This window comes from Haliotis rufescens, unplaced genomic scaffold (assembly GCF_023055435.1).
Source record: "Haliotis rufescens isolate VD_foot unplaced genomic scaffold, xgHalRufe1.0.p SCAF_51, whole genome shotgun sequence".
NCBI classification, from domain to species: Eukaryota; Metazoa; Mollusca; class Gastropoda; order Lepetellida; family Haliotidae; genus Haliotis; species Haliotis rufescens.
This window is the reverse complement of record NW_025964235.1, coordinates 532,025-559,701: the sequence shown is the minus strand read 5'-3', so window position 1 is coordinate 559,701 and position 27,677 is coordinate 532,025. Positions and strand designations below refer to the sequence as shown.

The 27,677-nt window shown below is 40.7% G+C and overlaps 4 protein-coding genes across 5 annotated transcripts in view; 3 read left to right on the top strand and 1 right to left on the bottom strand.

Annotated features, from left to right (window-relative positions):
- Positions 1–12,358, top strand: part of LOC124140668 (protein jagged-1-like) — a 91,421-nt gene extending 79,063 nt beyond the window's left edge. The window contains exons 16-23 of the mRNA XM_046508352.2: positions 466–610; positions 1,028–1,113; positions 1,487–1,600; positions 2,760–2,884; positions 4,699–4,965; positions 5,772–5,903; positions 6,316–6,469; positions 6,847–12,358. Coding sequence (XP_046364308.1) covers positions 466–610; positions 1,028–1,113; positions 1,487–1,600; positions 2,760–2,884; positions 4,699–4,965; positions 5,772–5,903; positions 6,316–6,469; positions 6,847–7,274 — 1,451 coding nt within the window. The 3' untranslated portion in view covers positions 7,275–12,358. The remainder of the gene's footprint in view (positions 1–465; positions 611–1,027; positions 1,114–1,486; positions 1,601–2,759; positions 2,885–4,698; positions 4,966–5,771; positions 5,904–6,315; positions 6,470–6,846) is intronic.
- A 3-nt stretch (positions 12,359–12,361) lies between these two features.
- On the bottom strand, positions 12,362–19,337 carry LOC124140692 (protein ARV1-like). 2 transcript variants are annotated; one of them, XM_046508382.2, is made up of 6 exons: positions 19,208–19,337; positions 18,672–18,791; positions 17,505–17,670; positions 15,585–15,672; positions 14,417–14,565; positions 12,362–12,922 (listed from the first exon to the last, which is right to left on the bottom strand). In XM_046508382.2, the coding sequence occupies exons 1-6, from the start codon at positions 19,295–19,297 to the stop codon at positions 12,828–12,830; spliced, it is 708 nt and encodes a 235-aa protein (XP_046364338.2). In that variant the 5' UTR covers positions 19,298–19,337; the 3' UTR covers positions 12,362–12,827. The 2 variants fall into 2 exon arrangements, with proteins under 2 accessions (XP_046364338.2, XP_046364339.2); XM_046508383.2 differs by having other exon boundaries at positions 19,114–19,253.
- Positions 19,338–19,347: 10 nt separating this feature from the next.
- Positions 19,348–20,313, top strand: LOC124140698 (ribonuclease P protein subunit p20-like). The gene has a single exon (XM_046508391.2). It carries the CDS (start codon positions 19,551–19,553, stop codon positions 19,998–20,000), a length of 450 nt encoding a protein of 149 aa, XP_046364347.1. The 5' UTR covers positions 19,348–19,550; the 3' UTR covers positions 20,001–20,313.
- A 2,300-nt stretch (positions 20,314–22,613) lies between these two features.
- LOC124140696 (protein dpy-30 homolog) lies at positions 22,614–27,164 on the top strand. Its single transcript, XM_046508389.2, has 4 exons — positions 22,614–22,733; positions 25,095–25,180; positions 26,430–26,575; positions 26,936–27,164. The coding sequence occupies exons 1-4, from the start codon at positions 22,724–22,726 to the stop codon at positions 26,997–26,999; spliced, it is 306 nt and encodes a 101-aa protein (XP_046364345.1). The 5' UTR covers positions 22,614–22,723; the 3' UTR covers positions 27,000–27,164.
- The last annotated feature ends 513 nt before the right edge of the window (positions 27,165–27,677 follow it).

Here is a 27,677-nt window from a genome sequence, read left to right as displayed (position 1 = left end):
CACCCAATCAATGTGCCAATGATAAATGTTTGGTAGCAGGAGATAACAGGCCAATAATGGTTTGAAGAAGACCATCACAAATTTGTTCCAAGTCATCAATGCTGGCATACTATTTTTTTGTGGTTTTAATTGTTCATTAACATTATATTGCTTGACAAAGGTATAAGAATCTATACCGAAAGGGGACCTTTACAGTAAATAAAGAAGTTGTTATCCATAAATTGTGTCTACTTTATTATATTTCAATTTGTCATATTTTCTGTAGCGTCTGGTGGAGTATTTTATGACAAACAATATCATATGTCTTTTAACATTGGGTATGGTATAGATTATCAGTCTGTCATGTGACCCTAACAGACCTGTTTTGGCCTCTCCTAGCATCAATATCAGAGGCCTTGGACCCATGCCAAGTCCAATATGAAAACATCAGTGCAATAACATAACAGTACATGTGTGATGTTGCAGCGGCGGTGTACAGCTGCGACTCCTCCCCATGCCGCTACGGCGGCACCTGTGTCAACAGTGGCGACAGCTTCACCTGCATCTGCCGCGATGGCTACGAGGGGCAGACCTGTGAGAAAAACATCAATGACTGCAACCCGTTTCCATGGTGAGTTTGTAAACACAGACAGAGTGAACAAAAGGAGAATATCATCCAAGCTGAGTGCAAAATCATCATCTGCTGGAAGCAGTCATAAAATCATCCTCGTCCCACTAGGCTCTGAGGATTCCAGCATGCCCTTTTAAGTGGTGGAAGGTGAATATGATAGGTTCCAGTTGAAAGAGAGGCTGTTTTGTGTCACTACCTGTCGTTCCACTGCAGTCTAGCAGAATCAGCTAGACATCTGGACACCCGAGACATGACCATCTATCTGTCATTCCCTATGATACAGCGACACTTACACCCAAGTAAAACACTTAATGATAGAAATATTGTGGGTTTAACAGTTTTCAAAAGCCAGGGTTTTCTAACCTTCACACTGCATGGACTGAGAGTGTTTACTAATAGTTGTAATACTTGTTTCAGCTACAATGGTGGTACGTGCATCGATGACGTTAACTGGTACGTGTGTCGCTGTGCCAGGGGGTTCTCCGGTCCGGACTGTCGTGTCAGTAAGTGCCGTCTACAGTAGGTCAACGGGGCAGGCTATGTAAGCAGTGTACATTTGCAGAGATCACAAACATGGGTATTGGTAGATGGCCTCATAACTCAATGAAATGGATTGTACGAGCAGTCGATGGCCTCGTAACCCAACAACATGGATTGTGGCCTGCTCCATGCTCTGACAGCTTTAACTCTTGCTCTGTTCTAACAATCCTCATGATTCTAAATATAATGTAAAGTATACTAATTACATCAATTTCAATTTTCATTATGTTGATTTTGTTGCAACATCTTGATTCTTGATATGGATGTTCTGTTCTAAATTGGTATGTACGTTATCATAATGATTAATAAAATAATGGTAAATGTTGCCTCCTGCAGATATCAACGAGTGTGCCTCCAGTCCGTGCACTTATGGCAGCACATGTATTGATGGCATAGGAGAGTTCACCTGTATCTGCCCCCCTGGGAGGACCGGAGACAGGTGTCAGACAGGTATGCCTGGGGGTACTTGCACACTTTCAAGGGGAAAAGTGGGAGGGGACATTGGTTTATACACCTGCATCATGTCTTTCATGCAGCTAGTTACGTAACAAGCAGAATAGCGACTCGTGCCCCTCTCAGGACCATTTTTGCGACCGAGTTCCGTCTTGGCGCAAACGGGCATACCTAAAACAATTGTCAACTTGTTGCGTAATGGTTCACATATATTTCCCCATATATTATATATATTTCAGATGCAATTAAAAGCACATCTGGACAGGCAGAATTATACAGTATGATTGAACACATTTAACTGTGTCTAGGGTATATTTTTAAATGCAAGACATATGTAAAATCAAAAATAATTTCTGAGGGATTCTTTGACGAAGAACTTGATATCATACGCGCATTCTGATTGGTTTGTCATATTTTTTTCATCGATAGGGGCGAGTGGTGACGAATGCAGTGTTATAAGGGAGCTGCCATTTGATTTTTAGGGTGGTGGGGGAGGGATTTTTATTTGAGATCTGCATCCTTTTTGGATGTTTAGGAACTCAATTGTTATCTTTGTAATAAATACAAATAGCAAACTGTATTCTTCGTACGCTTGTTTGCAAAAAAAGGGCTCATTACTATTTTCATGTAATGTAAAGCAGGTGTACAAACATTTCAGTAAAACAGGGGCTATATTATTTTTGTACATACTTGGTAAAGTAAGTATGTGATGGGGTACGTTTCCTGAACAATGTGTTTTCGTTTGTTGCACATACAAGCATTTCATTCCAACAAATAGGTTTATACTTCTGTTAATAGGCGTCATTGTTTCTTCAGATCATTGTTTCTTTAGATCATTGTTTCTTCAGATCATTGTTTCTTCAGATCATTGTTTCTTCAGATCATTGTATCTTCAGATCATTGTTTCTTCAGATCATTGTTTCTTCAGATCATTGCATCTTCAGATCATTGTTTCTTCAGATCATTGTTTCTTCAGATCATTGTTTCTTTAGATCATTGTTTCTTCAGATCATTGTTTCTTCAGATCATTATTTTAGGGCAAAATGTCTTGACATTTTTGGAGAAAGTTTTCATGGATGAATAATGTTTTAACTGCTTGCATAATTTCATAAAGCCAAAAGGCAAATTAATCCACTCCCGGTGTTTTTCTGTACAGTGATTGGCCAGATTGCTTCCCCCAATTCGTGTGTTCACGACCGGCGTATTTACGGTGACGGGAGCCAGTGGGAGCACCAGTGTAACTCGTGTATCTGTGACAATGGCAAGGTCACCTGCAGCAAGGTGAGACATGTGACATTGACATACTGTCAGCACAGCTCCTGTGTCTGTCTTTTAGATAAAGTCTGCGACCAGTGTTGTTCCTATATCCATGACAATTATCAGGCATGCCAATACAGGAGATGGCATGCACACTACAGGAGATGGCATGCCAATACAGGATCAGGCATGCCAATACAGGATCAGGCATGCCAATACAGGATCAGGCATGCCAATACAGGTTCAGACATGCCAATACAGGATCAGGCATGCCAATACAGGATCAGGCATGCCAATACAGGATCAGGCATGCCAATACAGGAGATGGCATGCCAATACAGGATCAGGCATGCCAATACAGGATCAGGCATGCCAATACAGGATCAGGCATGCCAATACAGGATCAGGCATGCCAATACAGGATCAGGCATGCACACTACAGGATCAGGCATGCCAATACAGGATCAGGCATGCCAATACAGGATCAGGCATGCCAATACAGGTTCAGACATGCCAATACAGGATCAGACATGCCAATACAGGATCAGACATGCCAATACAGGAGATGGCATGCCAATACAGGATCAGGCATGCCAATACAGGAGATGGCATGCACACTACAGGATCAGGCATGCCAATACAGGTTCAGACATGCCAATACAGGATCAGACATGCCAATACAGGATCAGACATGCCAATACAGGATCAGACATGCCAATACAGGAGATGGCATGCCAATACAGGATCAGGCATGCCAATACAGGATCAGACATGCCAATACAGGAGATGGCATGCACACTACAGGATCAGGCATGCCAATACAGGCTCAGGCATGCACACTACAGGAGATGGCATGCACACTACAGGAGATGGCATGCACACTACAGGAGATGGCATGCCAATACAGGATCAGGCATGCCAATACAGGATCAGGCATGCACACTACAGGATCAGGCATGCACACTACAGGAGATGGCATGCCAATACAGGATCAGGCATGCCAATACAGGATCAGACATGCCAATACAGGATCAGGCATGCCAATACAGGATCAGACATGCCAATACAGGATCAGGCATGCCAATACAGGATCAGGCATGCACACTACAGGATCAGGCATGCACACTACAGGAGATGGCATGCCAATACAGGATCAGGCATGCCAATACAGGATCAGACATGCCAATACAGGATCAGACATGCCAATACAGGATCAGGCATGCCAATACAGGAGATGGCATGCACACTACAGGATCAGGCATGCACACTACAGGATCAGGCATGCCAATACAGGATCAGGCATGCCAATACAGGAGATGGCATGCACACTACAGGAGATGGCATGCACACTACAGGATCAGGCATGCCAATACAGGAGATGGCATGCACACTACAGGTAGACAGGTGAGAAGCACTGGATCCACTAGCGATGAGGTCACCTGGATCCTCTAGCGACGAGGTCACCTGGATCCTCTAGCGACGAGGTCACCTTGATCCTCTAGTGACGAGGTCACCTTGATCCGCTAGCAACGAGGTCACCTTGATCCGCTAGCGACGAGGTCACCTTGATCCGCTAGCGACGAGGTCACCTGGATCCGCTAGCGATGAGGTCACCTGGATCCGCTAGCGACGAGGTCACCTGGATCCTCTAGTGACGAGGTCACCTTGATCCGCTAGCAACGAGGTCACCTGGTTTCACCAAGCGACACCAAGCTAGCGATCTGCTGGTGACAAGGGCGAGTCACACTTAACCTCTAACTGAGCAATCAGAATCAAATATTTCCCATAGAAAGATATAGGATTGGAACAGCTTCAAATTATGTGCGTTCTGTCCCCAGATCTGGTGTGGTCCGCGCAACTGTCTGTCTCACCCCAACACCTCGGAGCCTGTGGTCCACTGCATGAACGACGAGACCTGCGTGGTGCAGACCAAGGAGATCTGCTTCACCCCGCCCTGTCTGCCCTGGGGGCAGTGCAAGAAGGTGGACCACATCAAGGACCCCGTCCCCCAGGGGCTGGAGACAGCCTGCACCCCCAACTCTGCCAACCTCGGCAACAACTGTGCCAAGATCACTCTCGTCTTTGACAAATCAAAAATGCCTATGGTGAGTGAATGATTGAATTCTGGGTAAGAATATAGGTCCCCAGCAACCTTACAGATAATGCTGGGACCCGTGAAGATCCGGGGTAGAATAGGTCTTCAGCAACCCATGCTTGCCGTAAAAGGCGACTATGCTTGTTGTTAAAGGCGACTAACGGGATCGGGTGGTCAGGCTCGCTGACTTGGTTGATGCATGTCATCGATCCCAATTGAGTGGATCGATGCTCATGATATTAATCACTGGATTGTCTGGTCCAGACTCGATTATTTACAGACCGCCGCCATATAGCTGGAATATTGCTGAGTGCGGCGTAAAACAACAAACAAACAAACAAAATGCAGAATGTATATTTGGATGTAACTTTCTGCCCCAGTATTCCTATATCTTTCCTGAATGTGCTTCCAACAATTTATGGGGCGATGGGTGGCTGATGCATTCACTCGTCGCGCCTACAGGCTGGGTTTGATTGCCCACATGGTTACAATGTGTGAAGTCAATTCATGGTGTGCCATGACTTCTGGAATATCGCTATGATTGGGATAAAATCCATCACACAATCAGTGTCCACTTTATATTGGCTGTATGCAGTGCCTAGCCAACCGTGGGGGCAAGGAGGGCAGTTGCCCCCCTTAGATTTTTTTTATAGAAAACAGTTTTATTTGAATCAAGTTGGGAACAAGTGATACTTGTACAAATATTTGCCCCCCTGTCAAAAAAAAAAGTTAACTACGGCCTTGGTATGGGTGAGATGTTGAATTTCGAATAATAGCTCACTCCTTCAATTCATCAGGATGTGCCCACTGTTTCAGGGTGTGTCTGTGGAGACAATCTGCAACACTCTACGTCAGCTTCCCGTGCTGAGGAAACTAGCCAATCACGATGCTCTGTTCATCATGTGCGGGATCAAGGAGGGTCAAGTGGACACAGTCGAGGTCACACTGGTAAGATATCAGTGCTTAACTCAGATCCACAGTATAACAATACTTCCGGCTTTGTAAGCTGCAGTCCACCCCGTAAACAGAACTCAAATCTTTGATGGGACACAGAACAGTAACATGACTCTGATGTGTGGTAGGCAGGGTTTTACACGATGCAGAAATGTGCGTCCAGTACACACAAATGTATAGAATTGACAATATCATGTAATTATCAAATCTTAAGGTACACTACACAACACGATTTCATTACTTTACAGGACCCTCATATTGCCTGTATGGACCCTTAAATTTAGTCATTTAGGGTCCTCTGGACCCGTAGTTTTGTAGGTCAAGGTCAAACCCAGTAGGACTCCGATTCTTGGCAGGACTCAAATCTGTGGAGGCAATTGAATTCACTTTCAGCTTTTTGTTTCAGTCCACAAATGTGGCGAGTGGTGAGATGGACCCCTTGATCCACACGGCCATTGACCGTGTGACCGATGTGGTCAGCCACAAGCAGAGTAACAGTAGCGCCCTCTCAGCGGTCAGGGAAATCCGGGTGGAGACAACGATTGTCGACAGAGGCACAAGTAATTATGTTATTGTTGTAATATGTGAGTCCAAACGTAAAAACAATGCAGACTGAGTGATGTATCATCAGATTGAATGTGACATTGCAATTGTAGTTTATTCTTTCTTTAGTCAAATTCCCATGCAATTTTCTTTTGTAAGTGTAGTAAATGAATGACAGAGTTAGGTCGGATGCCACTTCCAACAATAATGAAGAATCTGTAGTCTGGGTGCTACAACACACTGTATAGGTTATGTCCCTTGGCAATTCCAGGATGCTCCAATCATTTGTTGCTCACTAAAACAGGAGCGGCTTAAGGCGTTGATGTTGTTGATAATGATTTTGTTGATGATGTTGTTGATGTTGATGCTGACGCTGACACTTTTTCCCCTGCAGGACCCAGCTACCTGATTCCTTTGGTGTGTTCTATCATGGGCATCATCGGGGTTACCAGCATCATCATGCTTGTCATCTGGCATCATCGGCGACAACGTGCGCGGAGGAAGCGACTTGAGAGTTACACAAACTACCAAAAGACTAATAATGAAAATGAGCAAAATATCCGAAGGTACCGGAATCCATTGTTTGGCACAGACAAGGGTGGTGGAACATCAAAAAACATCTCGGCAACAGAGTTGCGAGATATTGATTTAGAAAAATATGAAAAAAGTCCCCGGAGAGATCCGACCCAGACTGACTCGTCAACAGACTTTAATGACTTCCGAGAAAATACCCCTCCTCCGAAAACCTCTCACAAGAAGGATATCAACATTGAGATTGACATCTCAAGGACTCTAGCCAGTGACAGAGAGGTGATAGTGTAGAAGGTGTCCCAGTCAGGATTTGGTGCATTTCATCGTCATAGTGTTCAACATTTCATGGTCCATTTTGTTCACGCTCATTGCTCCACAGTATTCATGCTCATTTCATCGTAGACAAAGCCTAGAGCACTGTTTTGCCAAAGACGTTGGAAGATTCTAGATTTCAGTGTGCTTTGTGTTGGAATATGGTTTCGTGTTTTTACTCTCGTACTTGTAATTCAAATGTTCAATCAACATCAGAGAGACAGGGATCTCAACCATGATCATGTGACCACAGGACAGCCAATCACAATATATTTACAGGTCACATGACATGTATCAGCCAGTTATTACTGAGCACATCTGTGGATGTGTGTCTCCAGGCAGCAGACATTTGCTTCTACATTCATCATAATCTCCTTATATGGAATTATATCCATTATATGGAAGTTCAACGAGTGAGATGTTGTTGTGCCACCGTGGTTTCTGATGTAAACACAAACAAGTTAGGAAGGAATTCTTGGAACAAGTTGAAAAGACATCCTTGATGCCTTGATGTTAAGATGGCTTTTGAATGCCAGTGTTTCGAAATGGCATTATTTGAAGACTGGTAGAATCATTTCTTGTTACTGTGAAATGGTACTTCATTTCTACTGAGTTTAAGTTTATTTGCTTCAGGCAACATAACATCAGGAAGATGGAACAAATTTTTCGTAATGTTTTTTGGTGGGATAAAATGTTATGGTTTTGGAACTTATTTGAAACGTGTTTTGTTTCAATTTTGCATTGCATGAGGAAATTATACATAACTGTTTCCAGGATATTGGGAAGTATGTGGAGTTAAAGATGAAATAAGTAATTGATATTGGTTCTTATTTTCCCTATTTACCAGCAGATATTGACAATGCTATATGTTTAAGTCAACCATCAGTATAGCATTATGGTTATTATGGTTTTTTTCCAGAGAATGGGTGTTATTACATCCTCACTGTTGTTACTGTTGTTTTAGGAATAATATTTAAATTTTTTTACCTTTTTAATTTGCAAGTGTATAATATTCATGAAATGAACCATAAAGACAGTTTTTGTTTTTGAATTAATTCAGGTTTTGAATTTTAGCTAAAAATGTAAATTGTTACGCCTAAGAAAAATTTGCAAGTTTTAATTCTATATTTATGATTGTTCCATGTTCTGAATGTATATTAATTAAATACATGTACTTTCTGTAATTGTGATGACCGGTAAAGCATTTCTGCTACATTGATATATTTATTTACAAATGATATATGTATATAGGGACACCAAGAGGAGTGGCTAGGGCTTCATCTATCAATTTGAAAATTTGTCCATGATGTTATTTGGTTCAAAATGCAATTTCAGGAAGTGTTCAAGAATAGATCAAATCTACTTTCTAAGGCCAGACTAATAATTTGTCTTAGGTTTACAGATTTTGGTTGGTAGGTTAAAAACATAATATGAACAGGATTTTTTTAATCATAAAGTTTGATTTGGATCAGTAGGTGATTTAAAAGTAATGGGTTATAACTGGAAAAAATGTGGTTATATATAAAAATCCAATGGATTTTGTTCATTGTAAAAGTGATTTTTTACCATCGGTATTAATGTTACCCTTATCATTCTAATGTAATTTTTTTTCTGAATTTTCGATTTATAAGGTCTCGTAATCAAGAAGAGAAAAGTCAGGCCGTAGATTCTAAATTTAATGATTCTGTGAACATGGATAAAGAAATACAGTATATTTATAAGCAAGCCAAAACTAAAAAAACACAAAACAATCTGAAACCGTCTTAAGATTTTCAAGATTTTCTAGATGAAACCCTAAATCACCATGATAGTAACTAGCAACCTATTTATTAAGTGTAAATTTTTATTGGAATGTATAATTAATTTGTATGAGGTATGTTCAGATTGTTCTGAACTGAAGCAGCTAATGTGCTCCTTCCATCTGAATGGTTGAACATTCTTTGACATCAAATATGATTTGATGTGTATCAGCCGTACTGAAACTTAGCCTTGTCTCAACATGTGTTACTGAAACAAAACAGAAAACTTGGTGACGAGCTGTAGGGACATGTTTTGGCTTTTCAGTGCTTAAGATTGTGACATCCCTTATAAAACATTTCCCAGTAACCACTGCCTACATATGGACTTGGGCAAACAGCCTACCAGGCATAAATTAACCTTGTTTAAAAACCAGATACGGCCAGACTACCTGTGAAGATCCGGGTTAGAATTAGTTTTCAGCAACCCATGCTTGGTGTAAGAGGCGACTAACGGGATCGGATGGTCAGGCTCGCTGACTTGGTGGATGCATGTCATTGTATCCCTATTGAGTAGATTGATGCTCATGATGTCAATCACTGGATTGTCTGGTCCAGACTCAATTATTTTACAGAACGCCATCATATAGCTGCAATATTGCTGAGTGTGGCGTTAAACAACTTACAAACAAATCTAGGGTCAGATTCATTTTGGTGTACAGATTTGATCGGCCAATGTTTCAACATCCAGGAAGCGAAATATGTTATGGCCATGGTTGGTTCAAGGACATTCAAAAAGTAAAAAAAATTAATGATTAAAGAATCAGGATACTTTTGAGATATGTAAGGCGAGAAGTTTTGGCTCTTGGCAAGAACCTCAAATTAAAATGGAAACTAACATACAGACATTCAGGCATATATCCCGTCAGGAACATGGCTAGAAATGTTGGAATTTTTTTTCCATTTGGAACATTTTGGATCAGCTTGTTCAACATAATAAACATTAGTCTGTCATTTGAAAGAACAACATGCATATTGAGTGAAATAACTAGAATATGTATGTTGAACATAAGACCAAGCTGTATAAAAATTTCAGATTTTCCACTGAATATTCAGTTTCTCCGACAGCCTCACTGACTTGGTTGATGCATGTCATTGTCTCCCAACTGCGTAGATTGATGCTCATGATGTCCATCACTGGATTGTCTGGTTCAGACCGTGGTACAGCTGGAATATTGCTGTGTGCTGCGTTAAACAACAAATTAAGTCTCTCTGACTCAACACTCTCATGAAGGTGTTTCCAGCCTGATTTGTTCAGAAAATCAATAAAATGAGAAATATATTGATCTCCTCTAAATTAGAAAGATAATGTTCACAAAGGTTTATTATGAACACATCTGTTGAGGAAGGGTAGTTTCATGTGGGGCTTACAAGCAATGGTCAGCGACACCAGTCGTTAAAAACTGACCTTCACCTTTAAACTGCTGTTTATGGAATTGTTTTTTTATATCACCAAATTGAGTTTGTATATATGTAAATACAAGTGTACATGTGCCGTTATTTATGGAGTGAGTGAAATAGATATCATCAGAAGTCATTTCCGTCAGTATTGTACAAACTGGGGTTCAGTACACTCTAATGTATTGTCTTGTGTTGAGAATTCAGTCTGTGGAAATCCATACTGTTCTTATTGGTAGTGTCATAATTCTAAAGGATCCTGAGGGTACAGTATCTTGGACCTCTTGTATCGTGATCCTGACAGTACGGTACCTCGGACGTCCTGTATTGTGTTAGCTGTTTAGTGATTATACAGACTAGCTAAATTAACATGCTACTTTCCTTACTAAACATTAACCCAACATCAAACAGAATTATAAAAATAGTTCACATTTAAAAAGAATTGAAGTCACAATTGAAATGCGAGAAACGGTTTGGGGGTATTTTGGGAATAGTTTGGAAGTGTCTCATCATTCTAGGGTGTAGCTTCTTTCTTTCATCAGAATTTTAATATAAGGTGCTTTAAAAGTTCTATGAGAACCTGATTATGCAGCTGAGGTTAAGGAAAGAATAACACTCATGGCATCTCAGAAGGTCAGCATGCAGATCTTGGTTTATGGTGAAGTAAATACAATCATATCAGATTATGTTAGGTCCCAGTGATGATGATGAAGCCCGCAAGAGGACAGCATCAGTTGTAACCATGTATTTATTGTACCCAGCGACTTCTTAATCCCTCCAAATATTGTGCTGACTCGTGACTTTCCACGACATGTTGTCCGCAATTTGCCCGCAAGTTGCCATGATTAATGCTTCTTGTTCTAACTAACATTACATGTTGTGATGTGAACGTCTCTCGGAGCGGTCAACAACGTGTCTCGCCAACAACAGCGCAAACAGCAGCAGCAGCAGCAGCTAATCCGTCGACTAAACAAAGGCAGCTACGTTCATGACCAAAGACATGAACCATTGTCCCATCATTCGATACCTAGTATCAAACCACAAATTTTGTTATATCCATCATGAGAAACAAGGGGAGTTATAAACTTCATTCATGTTTTGTATTTTTGATGATAGAAAAAAATCTGGAAGAGATTTTTCATAATGTCAAAATTACGCCCACTTTGTCTTGTATTGCCATTACTAGGGATCCTCGTTGACTGACGCTCTGAATGCTGCACGTCATCTCGTCATCTCCAACATGTAATTGTAGCACTTGTCCCACAATGCAATGCTGATTGTCCAGACTGTCTTGACCTTGGCAACGTGTTGCTTTGATGTGTTGATGGCCTAGCCAAAATCTGCTTTATCTGTCTTGTGATGTGCAGCGTAGGAGACACCATGGTAACAATATTGATTGAGATGCAGTCTTTACCAATTTGTGGAAATTTGTTAACAGATGGATAGTTACAAAGAGTAGCTTTCAAAACATATCATGGGTGAAATGTATGCAAATAATACAATTAGGAATCTTTGTATGTGTAAAATTTCGTAAAAGTATCGATGCTAGTAATATGTTTAAGAAACTCAGCATTGTATATTTATGATAGATCTTGTAATAATTATTTTACAAAAATTGTAATTTAGTTTTGAAGTCCACCTTCCTATCTTCCACTGTGTCCCATGCTACAGGATGTCTTGTGATTGGCAGTTGATGTTTCATGTTAAGTTGTCCTGTTGTCCTCATCAGCGATGTTGAAGCGAGCGTGTATCAATGTGTGTGTGTACTTAATGCCTCATCGATTTAGTTACATTTTGGTGATATAATTTCAACAGAGAGTTGAAACTGCACGTCTTCATCAAAATAAAACAATAAAAATGTGAAGATTATGCTGACTTTGTGACTTTTTTTTATTATAAAATATGTAAAGGTAACCATGGTAACAAGTAAAAATAGCGCCATGGCACGGTAGCTCGTGTGGATGTATATAGTATATAGTCATCAGTTGAAGATGTCTACAGTTTAAACAAAGACAGCTGTCGGCATTCATGTTGAAATATTTTCTGCATAAACACCGATACTAAAATCTAACACATTGGACAAAGTATGATGCCAGTTGATGAAATTTTTCATCATAGTTCCATTTGCTAGATTTTTCGGCAGTTTCTTTCGAACTGCAAGATGACAAGTCTCCACTGTCAAGGTCGTGAGACTCTGATGTCAAGGTGATGACAATCCACTGTCCAGGTCATGATGCCCCACTGTCAAGGTCGTGAGACTCTGATGTCAAGGTCATGACAATCCACTGTCCAGGTCATGATGCCCCACTGTCCAGGTCATGACACCCCACTGTCCAGGTCATGTGGGAAGACAGGTCATGACGCCCCACTGTACAGCAGAGCCTATGCTGATGACAGTTGCAGCTTCTAAGAAACTTGACCTCGGTCCACTCACTGAAAACATTTTTTAGTTTTTTGTTAAATGAGTGAAATTAGCTCTAGGGACAGTACATTGGTGGCTATGTGTGTTTTTAAATCATGCATGAAATAATTTCTGAGTGTGATGTCACATATCCAATTCAGTTCTAACACCAAAACAATAGAGCTCCGCACAGTGGGGCCGACAACAAGCACTGCACAGAATAAACTGGCTTCAGTAATGAGACAGCTTGTGTGTTTTTCTTATGGCCGAGTTAAAAAATACTAATTGCCAGCTTCATTTGATTAGATTAGATGTCGGTGTTTATCAAAGCTAACAGATAACAAAATACATATGCTATGGTCATATGAAGCCAATCACTCTCCTACCCAGGGTTCATGGGGCCAGCGGACAACCTCTGTCACATCGTGACATCTTACACAGTCCATTCATGTGTTTTTCATCTGTTTCATTTTGGACAAGTCTACACATCCAGATCAACATACGTCATGAAATGTTTAACTACCAATGAGAAAATATCCTAAAACGTGAAAAACTATTTCCATTTGCGCATTTATCCTCCACACTCTGTCACTGAAGTACTTCGGAGTCACTTTGATGTCTAAAGCTATATCGTCATGCACATCACTGTCGCAGTTGTAGCAGGATAACTTAATTATGCAAAACAAAATTTAAAGGTCACCGAAAGGTTTGCATAAGTCCTCTGTTCTTATTTCAGGATAAGTGTGTTTGTTTTCAAACAAGAGGGCCGCGTCATACCAAAAGACGTTAAAAGATGGTACTTGTGGTTACCCTGTCTGGCGCTCGGCATTAAGGGGCTAAAACAAGGACTGGTCGGCTCGGAGTCAGTATACTGTGTCTGAGTGGGGTATTCATGTTAAACTGCGGCATGGTATCTCAGTGAGCTAGCACTATAAATCGGCATCAGTCCGGACTAGTACAAGCAGCCACACAAACACACACGTACATGCACGTCGCTATATAAGTGCAATAATCTTGGACGTGACGTTAAACCCAATTTCACCTCACCTTCAAACAAGAAAGGTGTGGTCTCGTGACAAGCCTAAACGCTAGTGTGGTCCATCGAACAGAATTGGAATAAGGCGAGCAGAGCCGAGGTAGGTCGGGAGTTATTGGCTATTGTTTACACAGCTTCAGAATGGTCGATGTCCTGTCCCTTTAAAGATTCTTGTCCAGATTAAGAATGTTGTATGACATCTAGTTCCATAATATCCAGATCTTGTGCCAGCAAAATGTTGGTATTCTATTCTTGGTATTAAGTGGCTTATTATACACTGAATTAAAGCAGCTGCTCATATGGAGGGAGACAGTTCGATTGCTGCTGGCGACAAATCTATCAGAAAGAAATTATATTAATTATTTCTTATATTACATTATATTGTCAAGCAGAATCTAAATTCAAGAACTCTGCAAGATTGACCATAAAATTCAAGGCTTTTTGAAGTCTGTGACAACTACAAGACATGGGACTGCCCTGATATACGAACCTCGGAGAGCCTGCACGTAAGAGGCCAGGACGTAGGCTCGACTGAGACTGAGATAGATGGCGCTGTACGTCTGTCCCCACAGCATGACGGGAATCACAAGCACCTTCCCGAAGTTGGACCAAATCAGAGATCGGACGACCAGCTTGAGACTGGATTATATAAAGTCATTGTACAAATACTTTAGCTGGTTTGTGAGAAGTGAACAAGAAATACAGCCAAGGTTTGTTTGTTTGTTTGTTTGTTTAACACCATAATCGAGTCTGGACTAGACAATCCAGTGATCATGAGCATCATGAGCATCCATCTACACAATTGGGATACGATGACATATATCAACCAAGTAAGCGAGCCTGACCACCCGATCCCGTTAGTTGCCTCTTACGACAAGCTACTGAAAGGATAAACAAACAGCCTACCATGTCTAATAATCATATTAACATTAAAGCCATTTATATTGCACCATCCACACCACACTGGGGCATGCTCAAAGGGCTACATGTCAATGGCACAGTATGCACACTCCGTTTGTTCGTTCGTTCGTTTAAATAGTTGGGTTTAACGCCGCTTTTAACATTATCCCAGTCATATCACTGCGTGTCAGCTTAATGTGCGAGGAAAGCCTGAAGTGGTGCAGGTCTCAGACATTTACCACTTTGGTGAAACCCACGAGCATGGGTATTGTGCTGACAAACCTAGAAACTTAATCGGGGCGAACATGAGCCATGAAAACAAGGGACAAAATGGCTTGTCTGATGTAGACTTGATTATTAGCAGACTGCTGTGATATAGCGGAGTATGGTGAAACTATTCCTTCACCCACTCTCTATCTCTATCTACTCTATTCTAAGTGTAATAAGATACACTACCTCATACAAATAAGAAGTGTGGGTGAGTATGGTTTTACGCTGCTTTTCGCAATATTTCAGCTATATCATGTCAGGGGACACCAGAAAGGGGCTTCACATATTATACCCATGTGGGGAATCAAACCCGGGCCTTCAACGTGACAAGCAGACACCAGGCTGACCAACCGCCCCAAAATACGAACAGGTGAACTCTTTGACAGGGTGTTAGATTATGTTCTCATGAACAACCACCATCTAAATTCTGGACAGTACACCGATAGTCTGGACATCTTGTTGCATGTCTTTTAATAACTGACACCTACTTGAGTTGTGAATCTTGCTGTCCCCTCCCTCTGCTTCGCTGTAGAATGCACAACACCATCACAACAGCCACAAGAAATATCATCAGCTCTGAAAATGAAACAACAGAAATGCAAACTATACTGAACCTCAAAAGAAACGTCATCATGGATAGATATATATGAGAAACCTTATTTGTCCAAACACTGCAAACATACTTTGAGACATATTAAAAAGATGAAACTTGGCAAAACTGATCATCAAGGTTGAAATTAAAGTGTCAAATGTTCTTGACACACAAAACTAGTGTCTGAGAAAATGGCATCACAAGTCAATAAAGGCACTTGAGCCCACACTCTGAGGAACGCCTGACGCAGTTCAGTTGAAGTTGTCGGCCTTGGTCGGACGTCATTCAGATGTCTTTGAATCTCATCCCACAGGTGCTCAATGGGATTTAAATTGGAACTGAGGGCAGGCCACTGCATGGTTCTGATGCTATTCTGCTGGAGGAAGTCTCTTGTTGCTCTCGCAGTGTGGGCACGGGTGTTATCATGCTGAAACTTGTGGTTGCAGCGACATGCCAAATGAGGTATGGCGTGTGGTCTCAAGACTTGATCAATGTCTGAGCTGCTGTGGCACCAATGCCTCACCCTGGACTGAAGACCACAGGGCCGACCCTCTGTGCAAGACCAATTCCACCCACACCACGATGCTCGAACCACCCCTCGAGTCTCTCTCAACAACACAAGCATCCAAATAACATTCCCCACAGCGTCGCCAGACTCTCTCTCTCTCTGCCATCTGCTGTTGAGATGCAGTAACGGCTCTCGTCTGAGAAGAGGATTCTTCTCCACTGCTGGTGGCGCCAATGCTGGTGCTGTGTTGCCCTCTGAAGACGGTCCCGGGGATGACGTGGTGTCGGAATGGGTCCTCGGTGTGGCCTGTGACAGTGGAGGTCTCTGCTTGTCAATCGTCGACGCAAGGTGTCTGCACTAATGTATCGCTGGTGTGTCCCCATTGTCTGTCGAGCAGTTTCCGCAGCAGTAACAAAGCGATCTTGAAGATGCTGTCGCACAATCTGACGATCCTGACGTCAGGTGGTGACCCTTGGTCTTACAATATATAATCAGTCATCTGTAGTGTTGGTGGTCTGGTACTGTTGCTGGAGCCTGTATGTTGTCCTTACGTGGACTTGAAATGCATGGGCTACTTGCCAGGTGGTTTGTCCAGCTTGCAATCGTCCAAGGGCTTGGTGTCGCTGATTCCTTGTCAATCTTGGCATGTGGTAGCAATTCAATAACGAATGAATGTTATCCGTTCTGGGTGGATTTTTATAGGGCAAGAAATGGGGTAACCCATAACCATTTCAATTTGCATGGAACTCACGTGCATCGGGTTACCACGGCCATTGCCGTGATGCGTTTGGGCGATCGGTTTTATTGTCATCTGCTTTGTTTTTTTCATCATCAAATTTCATTTTTTCGGACAAGGTAATGTTAAATTTTAGAAACTTTGACAAAAATTACCCAGATATTTAAATGACAACTTTTCATGCAATGTTACTTGGGGTGATGTTTCTTTTGCGGTTCAGTATATATATAAATGTAGTGAGTGGGTGAGTGTAAAGCATTACACAACTTTGTCTTGAATCATGGAATTCTGAACCAGGTCTTAATGCTTTTATTTTGATTCAAATTGGAACTGAATAGAACTGATTGAAAGTAAAAACACAGTAAACCTTTTTGTCTTGTTAAGCAGGACTAGCTACAAACTCGGAGTGTTAGAGAAATCAGGTTTCCACTAAACCTTTGTACTTGTGCTTAAAATGAAACAACAAAGTTTGGAAGGCGGCTGTCATTTGATTCCTGGAAGCTGGAGAAATATTCTTGGAACAGGGCATCCCAGAATAATGCTTTAATGATAAATAACGTGCCCACACATACCTACTGCTGATACAGCGTAGTTGTAGTACAGGTTCCATTCTAGAGCTGAGTAGAACACATAGTCTGGTTTGATGGGGCCGGCCATCGGGACTCTCGCATACCGATCCTGCAGCAGCCGGATGAACGCCTCACACAAGAGGATCACTAGTGTAAACTTCCATATCGCCTGTGCAGAGGAGACCAGTGGAGAATTATTATAAACAAATATCTGTTAATCACGGATTCAAGAAATTATGCTCTTGAATAAATTACTGTTTTTGAGAAGATGTTTCATTATAAGTATCTGATATTTCCTTAAAGAAATGATGGCTATGAGTTGTAACACACTAAAATCCTCTACGGTAAACCCTGATTTACTTCCTTTCTGGACCCATTTCATTAAGCAATTTTACTCACAGACCCCACTGTGATTAGAACAATTGACCCCACTGTGATTAGAACAATGGAGAAGAACAAATCCATCTGTAATGAGTGAGGAAGTTTGGTTAAATGCAGTTTTATGTAATACAATTATAGCACTTCTCAGACGGACTGGTTCCTGATTGTTTATCAGGTTTGACATCTTTATAATATATATACAGATAGATCATTCTCGTAACCTCCTCCAGTCCGTGGTGATTTTATGCTTAACATGGTACATGGTAGAACAAATCATATGTTGACCTTTGTTTCTGCTATCAACTATGGGTTTTCCTCAGGTAATGAAAAAAAACAAGCCATTTGTGAAAAGAATCTAAAATACATTCTTGTTTGTTTGTTGTTTTAACGCCGCACTCAGCACTTTTACGGACGTCGGTCTGTCAATAATTGAGTCTTGACCAAACAGTCCAGTGATTGATATCCTGAGCATCAATCCACGCAAATGGGACATGATGACATGCATCAACCAAGTCAACGAGCCTGACCTGCCAATCCCGTTAGGCACCTCTTACAACAAGCATACGGTGTGGACGTAAGTTTTAGAGAGTGCATGAGTATGGTTTTACGCTGCTTATAGCAATATTCCAGCAATATCACAGTGGAGGAAAACCAGAAAAAAGTGCTTTACACAAACTACACAGGTAGGGGATCGAACTTGGGCCTTCGTTCGGTTTAAACAAACAGCTAACACTTTACCCACTAGGCTACCCCCCAACCCATCACATGTTATGGGTACTGTATACGCACTGTCTGCACTGTGTTTATGAGGATATGTCTGAAGGCAGGGAGTTTCAGCAGCAGAGCATCCAGATAGATAATGACAGGTTCGTACTCAATATACTTGTCCACAACTTCATCACAGGTGGTCTGAAAAACATAAAATAGGATACAGACCATTGAGTAATTATAGTTTTAAGTGGCATTTGATTTATTAGCCCAATTAAGGAAATGAGAGTAGTCACTGACCACTTTGACAAGATATTCTGGCAACATAAGGAAAGTCTTTGATAGGCATTTAGAAGTTGGAAGAACATGAATACATGACACTTTTATGGATTAAAACTTATTTTGTTCTTTGTAACGACGTTTCAGAGCTACACCTCCCCCTTAATCAACTGAATATGCCTGATGAAGGGGCAAGAAATAGCTCTGAAACGTCCTTACAAAAAATAAAAGTTGTTATACTTACTAAAAATGTGCCATGTAAACATAAGCGTAATAAAGAGGACATGTATGTCTGGATACACGCAGGTTCATGTGGTAAAACTAAATATATTACGCACACAGTGACTTATTTTGATTATCCCTCCCTTAAAGTCGCGATACAGTTCGTCTGCTGGCTTTCCACACCTTATACACTGAAACTTGTTCATTTTGGAAACATTATCAAAGGGAGATCACTCTAAATTATTGGAGCCGGAAGTAATGAATGTTCAACTCCGAACAGAGACATGCGACTTGTGTCACGTCTATAACTTCTGTACCTGACTGTGTTAGAAGTATGTGCCGTGTTGTTCCATCGTCGTCGCTCTTCCACATGCAAGTGCCTTCCTTATGAGTGTTGACTAGCATATTCATATATACATTGACACCAGTCCTGCATTTTATGCCGTCAGAGAAATAAAAATGCAACAGGAGACCCACAGTGGTGCCAAAACCAAACCAAAGGACACGAAAGATTTCCTCGAAAGAGAGGAATTCACGTTGAGAAAACGACTGCCACCGAAGCTTCCCAAACGTAAGGATGATGTTTACGTGACAAGAAAGACGGATTTCCAAGCTCAGATGAAACGTTGTCAGAATATACTTGATGCTGGAAATGAAGTGTATATTCATGGACTTGGCGCTGCTGTGAACAGAGCCATCAATTTAGCTCTGCAACTGAAGGCAAATGGTCGCGGAACAGTAGACGTGTCTTGTCGAACCTCAACTGTCGAACTTACAGACGACCTTGAACCGAACAACGACGAAGCCGAGGCAGACACAAGTGTAAGGAATAACTCGGCAGTACACATCAAAGTCTGCAGACCGCACTCCCCACACGAGGATGGCCAAACTAACGTGTCCAGTCAGTGACTCGACCATTATACAGATTTCGTCGTATCCTGTTCGAACAGACCATTGATGTGTGTTGATGACACTGCTGTTCAAGCATATGAACCTTATGTGGAAGTAAAACTAAGTCATTTTTGTTCTCGTGCTACAACACACTCGGTAGATATGACACGAGTGCTGTGAACCTCGTATTGACCGACATGTGTATATCCCCCAGGTATTGCTATTGACCTGTTGATAGATATGTTTCTCGATGTGAAAAAGGATTATTTCCGTTTGTATATCCATCGAAAGAAATGTCTGTACATTTTCCTGAATACAAATGTTAGATTAAGAATGTAGTTTGTTCTTATTGTGCCTCTGCCCATTGTCACTTAAGGACTAGATCTTATTCAGACAGTTAGTTATAATTCTTCCGTAATTTGTGTACAATTACTTTCGAGTGTAGCGAATTCAAAAAGGAAATAAAGAAGTAGGATCGCCATGCTGGTGTTGTAGTCACGGGTCCTTTTAAAACGTTTCATGGTTTGAAATTTGTCCAAAATTCTGTAACTTTCAAATTTCAATTTGTAAATTGTTTGAAATGTTTTTCATTAATTTAAAATGAGCATCTAGTTAAAAACATATTTTTTTTGTTTTTTGCATACTGCTATATGAGTGCAATAATCTTGGACGCGACGTTAAACCCCATTTCACCTCACCTCCGAACTTGAAACTGATCGAAATGGACAATGTTATATAAATATACAGATATATTGGCCGTGTGATAGCTATGGACAGCACATGACTTTATTTCACGTAAGTCTAAATAATTAGTCCAGATAAAAACAACAACAGTAGCTCTTTCTTGGGGGCGGCCATCAGTTTTTCTTTTCGTTCAGGTACCCTAGTTCGTGGTTCGCTTACGGCGAAATAACATTAGGTACAATGTGTGAAGCCCATTTCTGGTATCACCGTCGTGATAGTGCTGGAATATCGCTAAAAGTGGCGTAAAACCATACTCACTCTGAAATTTCAGTTTTCATCGTATGTAACGTGTCATTTAGAACAAAAATAAAACGAAATGTTGGCAACAAGCTTATTAAAGTCAGTTCAATATGAGTGTGAGTGAGTGAGTTTGGTTTTACGCCGCTTTTAGCAATATTCCAGCAATATCACGGCGGGGGACACCAGAAATGGGCTTCACACATTGTACTCATGTCGGGAATCGAACCCGGGTCTTCGGCGTGACGAGCGAACGCTTTAACCACTAGGCTATACCCGACCGCCCCAGCTCAATATGACAACAGACGGCTCTGACATATTGCCGACTCAATATGTGTGTTTATAGTCAACTAATGCAATATGCAGGTATGTACAGGCGCTTGACAGTGAGGAAATTCACATTCCATTACTTAAATAAATAGGTTTCACACGTGAACGGGTATATGTAGGTTCCATCTACTTTTGCCAACAGAAAGGTAGTCAGGTGTACATCTGACTACATCATTGCCTACATCTATGATACCGCACCCTGTAAATTATAAAAGGGCCTGTCGAGGATTAACGAGAGCATGTGATAGTGAGTGAGTATAATTTTACATGCTTGTAGCAATATTCCAGCAACATCACGGCGGGGGACACAAGAAATGGGCTTCACACATTTTACCCATGTGGGGAATCGAACCCGGGTCTTCAGCATGACAACGAACGTTTTAACCACTAGGCTACCCCACCGCCCTGAGCTTATGTAAAAAGTAATTATTGTAGGTTTGTATGATTCCAGATGAGATTATCTACCACTGAGCATGGCAACACCCCTGAATTACAGCCATTACGTGATTCTAACATGGGATCAGGAAACAATAATTATTGATCATAATCATACTGCTTCTCCTGCCTCCCTTCTCGGTACGTCCCCGGCAGAGTCTGAGCTCCCCGGTTCCCGATAACAACAATGGATGGCTCTAAATAATATCTAATAAATATATGAAATAATCAAATACCATGTAAATAATCCCTATATATTACTACAAAAGTCCTTGTTATCGTTATTAAAAATACAGGTGCCGTTTTCGCCCGACTCATTGTAGCCGTTTCGCCAGAGAAATCGGTGACGTTTTGCTGAGGTGCCGTTTTAGCCTGCACCCCTCGAACCTGACCTGGAACTTAATATAATCTTAAACTAAAGTATCTAATACTTTCTAATATCCGGGCAAGACACTGAATGGCAAAGCAATGATTTATATTCGAGTAAAATATGAATTTACATGTCACATTTTGTTGTCTATATCTTTTGTATGTAATTTTCTGTTTGTTGAATTAAGGCGGTACATCATCTTAGATGATATATGTACACGTAATGTGAACTGGTTTCCACCCTCAGTTTACCGCTATACCAGTCACAAATGTCTGTAGGTTGGCGAACAATACAAACAGTCCATCGATTATTATTTGATCGAGGTTTACACAATTAGATTTTATTTTCAAGTAATGCAGTGGTTTAAGAGGTCTCTGAGAAGCGCTACAGCTTGTTTTTTTATCTTGACAATGTTTCTCTCGTCGATACAAAAGAACATTTACAAAGGTTCATGCGTTGCTATGTTCATGAAGATATTTGTGTTGATACACTAACATGCGCATGTCACGTCTCGCGCAAGAAAGGAAAATCTAGTCTGGGCAGGTGCCCTTTTACGACATTCAAAGGGAGGCGATCGATCGTGTTTACGACTTGCTGTACTCAGACATTGCTATTGGTGACAAGAATGGCGGACGGTAAGCATTATTGCTCCAGCTTTATGTTTTTATAGTGTTATTTACCTGTTTGGTAAGTATTTTGTTAGAAAAAACTTGCGAAGAGTGAATTATTTTGACGAGGGAAGTGATAAGCAGTGATGTCGTGAAGAATCACCTTCTAAATGTCTTGGACAAAAATCGATACCCGCTCCTTGAAGTTGACCCTGTTTTGAAGACTTTCGTCCCGCTGGGCTCTGTTTGGATTGGTCCAGTTTAGCTTCTCTGCTGATAGTTGTTGAACAACCGAAACTTTATTGTAGCTTTCGAGAATTAATCATGGAAACTATTTTAGTAAAAGTAGAATAAAAATCAATAAGTGGGATTATGTTTCGGGAGGATATTGAACATGACGAACTTGCTATGTCAGCGCCAGGTTCAAAATCGACCTGTTTGTTGACAGGAAACAGACGAGAGGTTTCATCCAACAATTTACCCCAAAACACCGGGGTCATCTGATTTATTTAAGATCCCCAGGAGTATTTGATGCACTACACATTTCTTTTTGCGGTTAATGAGACGCAAGGAAGAATTCTTAGCATGATAAGTATGCCTGATTTGGACATGTTGGATAGGCCTATAAAATTATGTTCCATCAAGTAGTGGTCGTTCGTGAAAGACTAGGAAGCAACCATTTGAAATTCAGGTGATGTATGGTGTCAGAAAAATAATTGTTTTCACATTCTAGAAATTAAAAATAATGTGCCCTTTCGTTTCAGAATATATTTCAAGGGTCCAAAGAATAGAGTTTATTATTTTTATTTATTTACAAAATAAAGCTCCTAAATATTAAAAACAAATGATGTTCTCAAACCAAAATCCCCCCAATTAAATAGTTGTTCCCTTATCATTCTTATATTTATTTATTTAATTAATAAAGCCTATCCAATTTCACCCAGTAAGTCATAGAAATACTTAAAATAATATAACAATATTTATGAAACCAACAGCAGTTGTTTGACACATTTAAATTATTCATATGAAATATGTTTTAATTGTTAGGTCGTCTGAGCCGAAGGTGTAGAGTGAACTTATCGCAAAGTGTGTTCATCTTAATTCTTATACTTTCACATTTTCATCTCCTCTGACACCACAAATGCCTGATAGGTGATATATTATGATGTATTATGCCAGAAATAGTCTCCCAGAACTATGATCCATGCCCTTATGTATGGGTATACCATGTACAGGGAGTAGTTGGATGGGTGACCTTGCTAAGCAGCTTGACTCCTGAGAGTTTCCAGAGCTTCGGTCCTGCCCCACACTGAAGCACATGTACCACATGTGGTGTCTCCTTATGCAAGTGAATTTGTACGAAATTCGCCTCTGTTCACCCAGCAGTGAGTGGGTACCCGGTAGGATGAGATGGTAATGTGGCTGTTAACCTTCTAGCGCCTTACAGGCAGCTTTAAGATGTATACTCTCCAGGGAGCTGAGAATGAAAATCGAGTGCACACTGATCCATTGACCTGGGTAATAATGTAGTGCTTTGAGCATGAACTGCTACATGGAGGCTAGGGTTTTGTCAGTGCACATTATTATTATGTACAGGGTTATTCCTTATGATATTGGGTATGCACGAAGAATCATGAGTGTGTCTGTGGTGTGCACAATATGCATGATCATGAGGATAAGTTCAAGTTGCACATGGTGATTTGGGTTGTGAAGTTTGACTGCAGTGCAGTAAGTTTCTTACTTTTACACAACTACGGCCATGATGAGCTTCATGTACTGTCACTTGTTTATGTTTGTGGCTGCCATGGTAACCATGTTGAAACTGAACTTTGGGGTAATTAATTTTGTATGGCTCAGTGTTTAATATGATACACCATTTGTCATAATTGTGCCAGTACATAAAACATTGGTTGTGTAAAAACTTGTCTTATGCTTTAAGGTTTTTTAAGCTCTTGTGATCTCTTATGACCTCTCTGATCTCAATTTCAACATGTTCAAACTATCTGATCTGTTATTATAATAAGCAATGAAAATGTCAACAAAATAATGAAATTCCAGCAGAATGTTGTGTATTATTATTCCATAGACCTATGTATGTAATTGTGTTTAATACTTTGAATAATGTTTAATAATGTCGCTTGTAGACTACAAGGCAATTAATGTCAGCTCAAGGTGAAGATCTATGGTGGTGAGCGAATATTGCCAACAAGTATTTCACATATGTTATGAACACCTTCAGCTGGTGAAGTCCACCTAGTTCACAGCTCATTTTAGACTAGTTTCTTGTAAAATATTACTTCTACTTTTCACTAGCACTGGACTAACAGTCGTCAACTCAACCACTGAAAACATATTGCTAAAAAAACCCAAAAATCTTATTGATTCCAGATCAAGTACGAAGTGTATCAGCAGTTGGGGAGGCAGGTGCAGACCAGCCGGAGACAGTGGCTCCAGACATCCCCGACAACATTCAGGTAGGCAGAACTTGTAACCATGGTAACGATGAGACCAGGTAGTAGTATTTTGTTCCCGAAGGAAAGGTCTTGACACTATCGCATCTCTCCCACATAGTAAAGGTGATGCAAGGCACAGGCAACTGAGGACTTCTTCCTGAACATGTTACATTCACTTTGCCATGTTTACAGAGCTTCAGGGAAATCGGCATAAACATAAAACTTTGATGTCATGATCTAGACTACCAGACTCCATTTCTTGTTGAAAGTTCAGAGCTCCAGATAAGCTGCGTATCTGCGTGAAATACGCATCAGAAATGCAGAAATACACAGTAAAATATAATCTAAGCGTATCAAATACGCAACGAACATTACAGATACGCTACAAAAATAAAACTTGTGCGTATCATCATAATATTGTGAAGTAACCCTGCATATTCGATTAGCAAATCAGCAACTTATTTTGAAATTATAATGGGCATTCCGTCAACCTTGCCAAACTCCACGATGACAGTTACATCATGATCATTTGCCATCACACTTTCTTGTGGAAGTAGGGGGTATTTTTTATTCCTATAAAGCTCTCGAACCCACACGACACCAGTTTGTAGGGACTAGATGGATAGTGTTTTTAAATATTTAACTTAAATACCCACATGTGTAAAAACTAGTGGGTAACAGAAATTTGAATACGCAGATAGAATTACTGATACCCAATGATTTTAAAATGCATGGGGAAAATACCCACAACACCAAAAGCTTATCTGGAGCTCTGAGAACACATAGCAAAAAAAATTAAAGGGCCAAATTTGTAGTTGCCATTAGTATACCTTAACTACTGGGCAGTTTGACAAGGACTGTAAGACTAGAGCCAATTTCTAACACTGCTTTTTCTGAGAAGTGTGGTTGGTGGGAATCCCACATGAGACTACACCTAAAAAAAAAAGTACTAGAATTTGTACTTCACTAAAAAAAGGTTAATCCCCCAAATAAAGTATGTTACAGAGAAAGATCATGTCTTGGTACAGCTACTCATACGCAAGTTAAAGTAGTAATAGCAGCAGTAGAAACGAAACTTTTAGCCCACTAGTCCTTATAATGATAACATATATAGCAAACCCCTTAAAAATGGGAAACTTCTAATAGTCCTTATGATACCTTAACTATTGGGCATTCTGGCAAGGACTACAGGACTAGTGCCAATTTCTAATGTTGAATAGAATCCTAGCTTCAAAATGTTCGTTGAGGTATACATTTCTTCTTATTTCAGAAAATCATTGCAAGTGAGAAAGAGGCAGCAGAAACCCCTGCAAAACGCCCCAAAGTCGATCTTCAGTCATTGCCCACACGAGCATACCTTGACCAAACCGTGGTACCCATCCTACTTCAAGGCATGTCAGTCCTGGCCAAAGAAAGGTAGGCATATGTAAAAACTAAGGGTCATTATGAAGCAGTGGTAAGGGGCACCTGTTCTGTAATTCACTGTGCAGAGTTGTGTCCCTTAGTGAGGATCCTATTGCCATGCTAGAAATCCCAGTTCCCAGAATTTCCCCGCTCTGTCAGCACCACAGTGGAATATGTTAAAGATCTGCATATTCATATTGTATAGCTTCCAAATGTTCAACACGGCTATGGCCTTGTCACTTGTCTCTCTAAGGTTCAATGTCACTCTATTTTTTGACTGCATAGGCTTTACTAGCGGTTCCAGGGCTTTAAATTCAGGTTGTTGTCTGGTGTAAGAATAATGTCTCATGTTTGTGTGTTGTCTCCTTCCAGGCCACCAAATCCTATCGAGTTCCTGGCAGCCTACCTGTTGAAGAATAAGAGCCAATTTGAATGATCGAGACTGTTATATTCTTAGAATATTTATTGTTGGAGATTCCATCATTTGGCAAACCATCATCCTAAACATTTTAACATGAAGCATTACCTCTTTCCATTTGTATTTTTACATCCTTTGTTTCATAAGTGGAAATAAATCATTTTAATGAATTTGATAATATAACTGGGGGTTGTGTCTTTTCTTTGTGTACCTGCAGGGTAGCCCAGTGGCTCAAGTGTTTGTCACACCCAAAACCCAGGTTTGATTCCATATGGATTGTGTCAATGTAATTCTTGGTGTCTATGGTGATATTACAGGAGTATTGCCCTTGTGAATTTTGCTCTTGGACCTCTAATTGTCAGAACCTGGTGCAACCATCATTACTGCGAGATATTTCCTGGCCACTAACCAGAGATAATCTTGGAGCAGATGATGATGTGCTGCGCTGAATTATGAAGCAGATTTTTGAACCCATATTCCAAGCTGGCAGTCAAAGACAATTAACCCTCAAAGTCCTGGTTGAACATTTTTTAGTCACAGATTAGTGAATACCTGCGAGGACTACTCACAGGTCTGAAATATGAAATGTGGACTAGGGTTCTGTTCCTCATACTGGTGATGTGGGAAGCCCTGTCTTGCTGTCCCCTGCCCTGAGATTGCTGGAACATGCTCGATGTGGTGTAGAACTGTACCACC

Coding starts and splice junctions, on each gene's coding strand:
- LOC124140696 (XM_046508389.2), top strand. Junction 25,181..26,429: donor ACATCCCCGACAACATTCAG/GTAGGCAGAACT, acceptor TTCTTATTTCAG/AAAATCATTGCAAGTGAGAA. Junction 26,576..26,935: donor TCAGTCCTGGCCAAAGAAAG/GTAGGCATATGT, acceptor GTCTCCTTCCAG/GCCACCAAATCCTATCGAGT.
- LOC124140692 (XM_046508382.2), bottom strand. CDS start 19,297: ATGAACAAGTTTCAGTGTATAAGGTGTGGAAAGCCAGCAGACGAACTG. Junction 14,566..15,584: donor CAGCAAGATTCACAACTCAA/GTAGGTGTCAGT, acceptor TATATAATCCAG/TCTCAAGCTGGTCGTCCGAT. Junction 12,923..14,416: donor TTACGTGCAGGCTCTCCGAG/GTTCGTATATCA, acceptor AAATGTTTTCAG/TGAGTGGACCGAGGTCAAGT.
- LOC124140698 (XM_046508391.2), top strand. CDS start 19,551: ATGCAACAGGAGACCCACAGTGGTGCCAAAACCAAACCAAAGGACACG.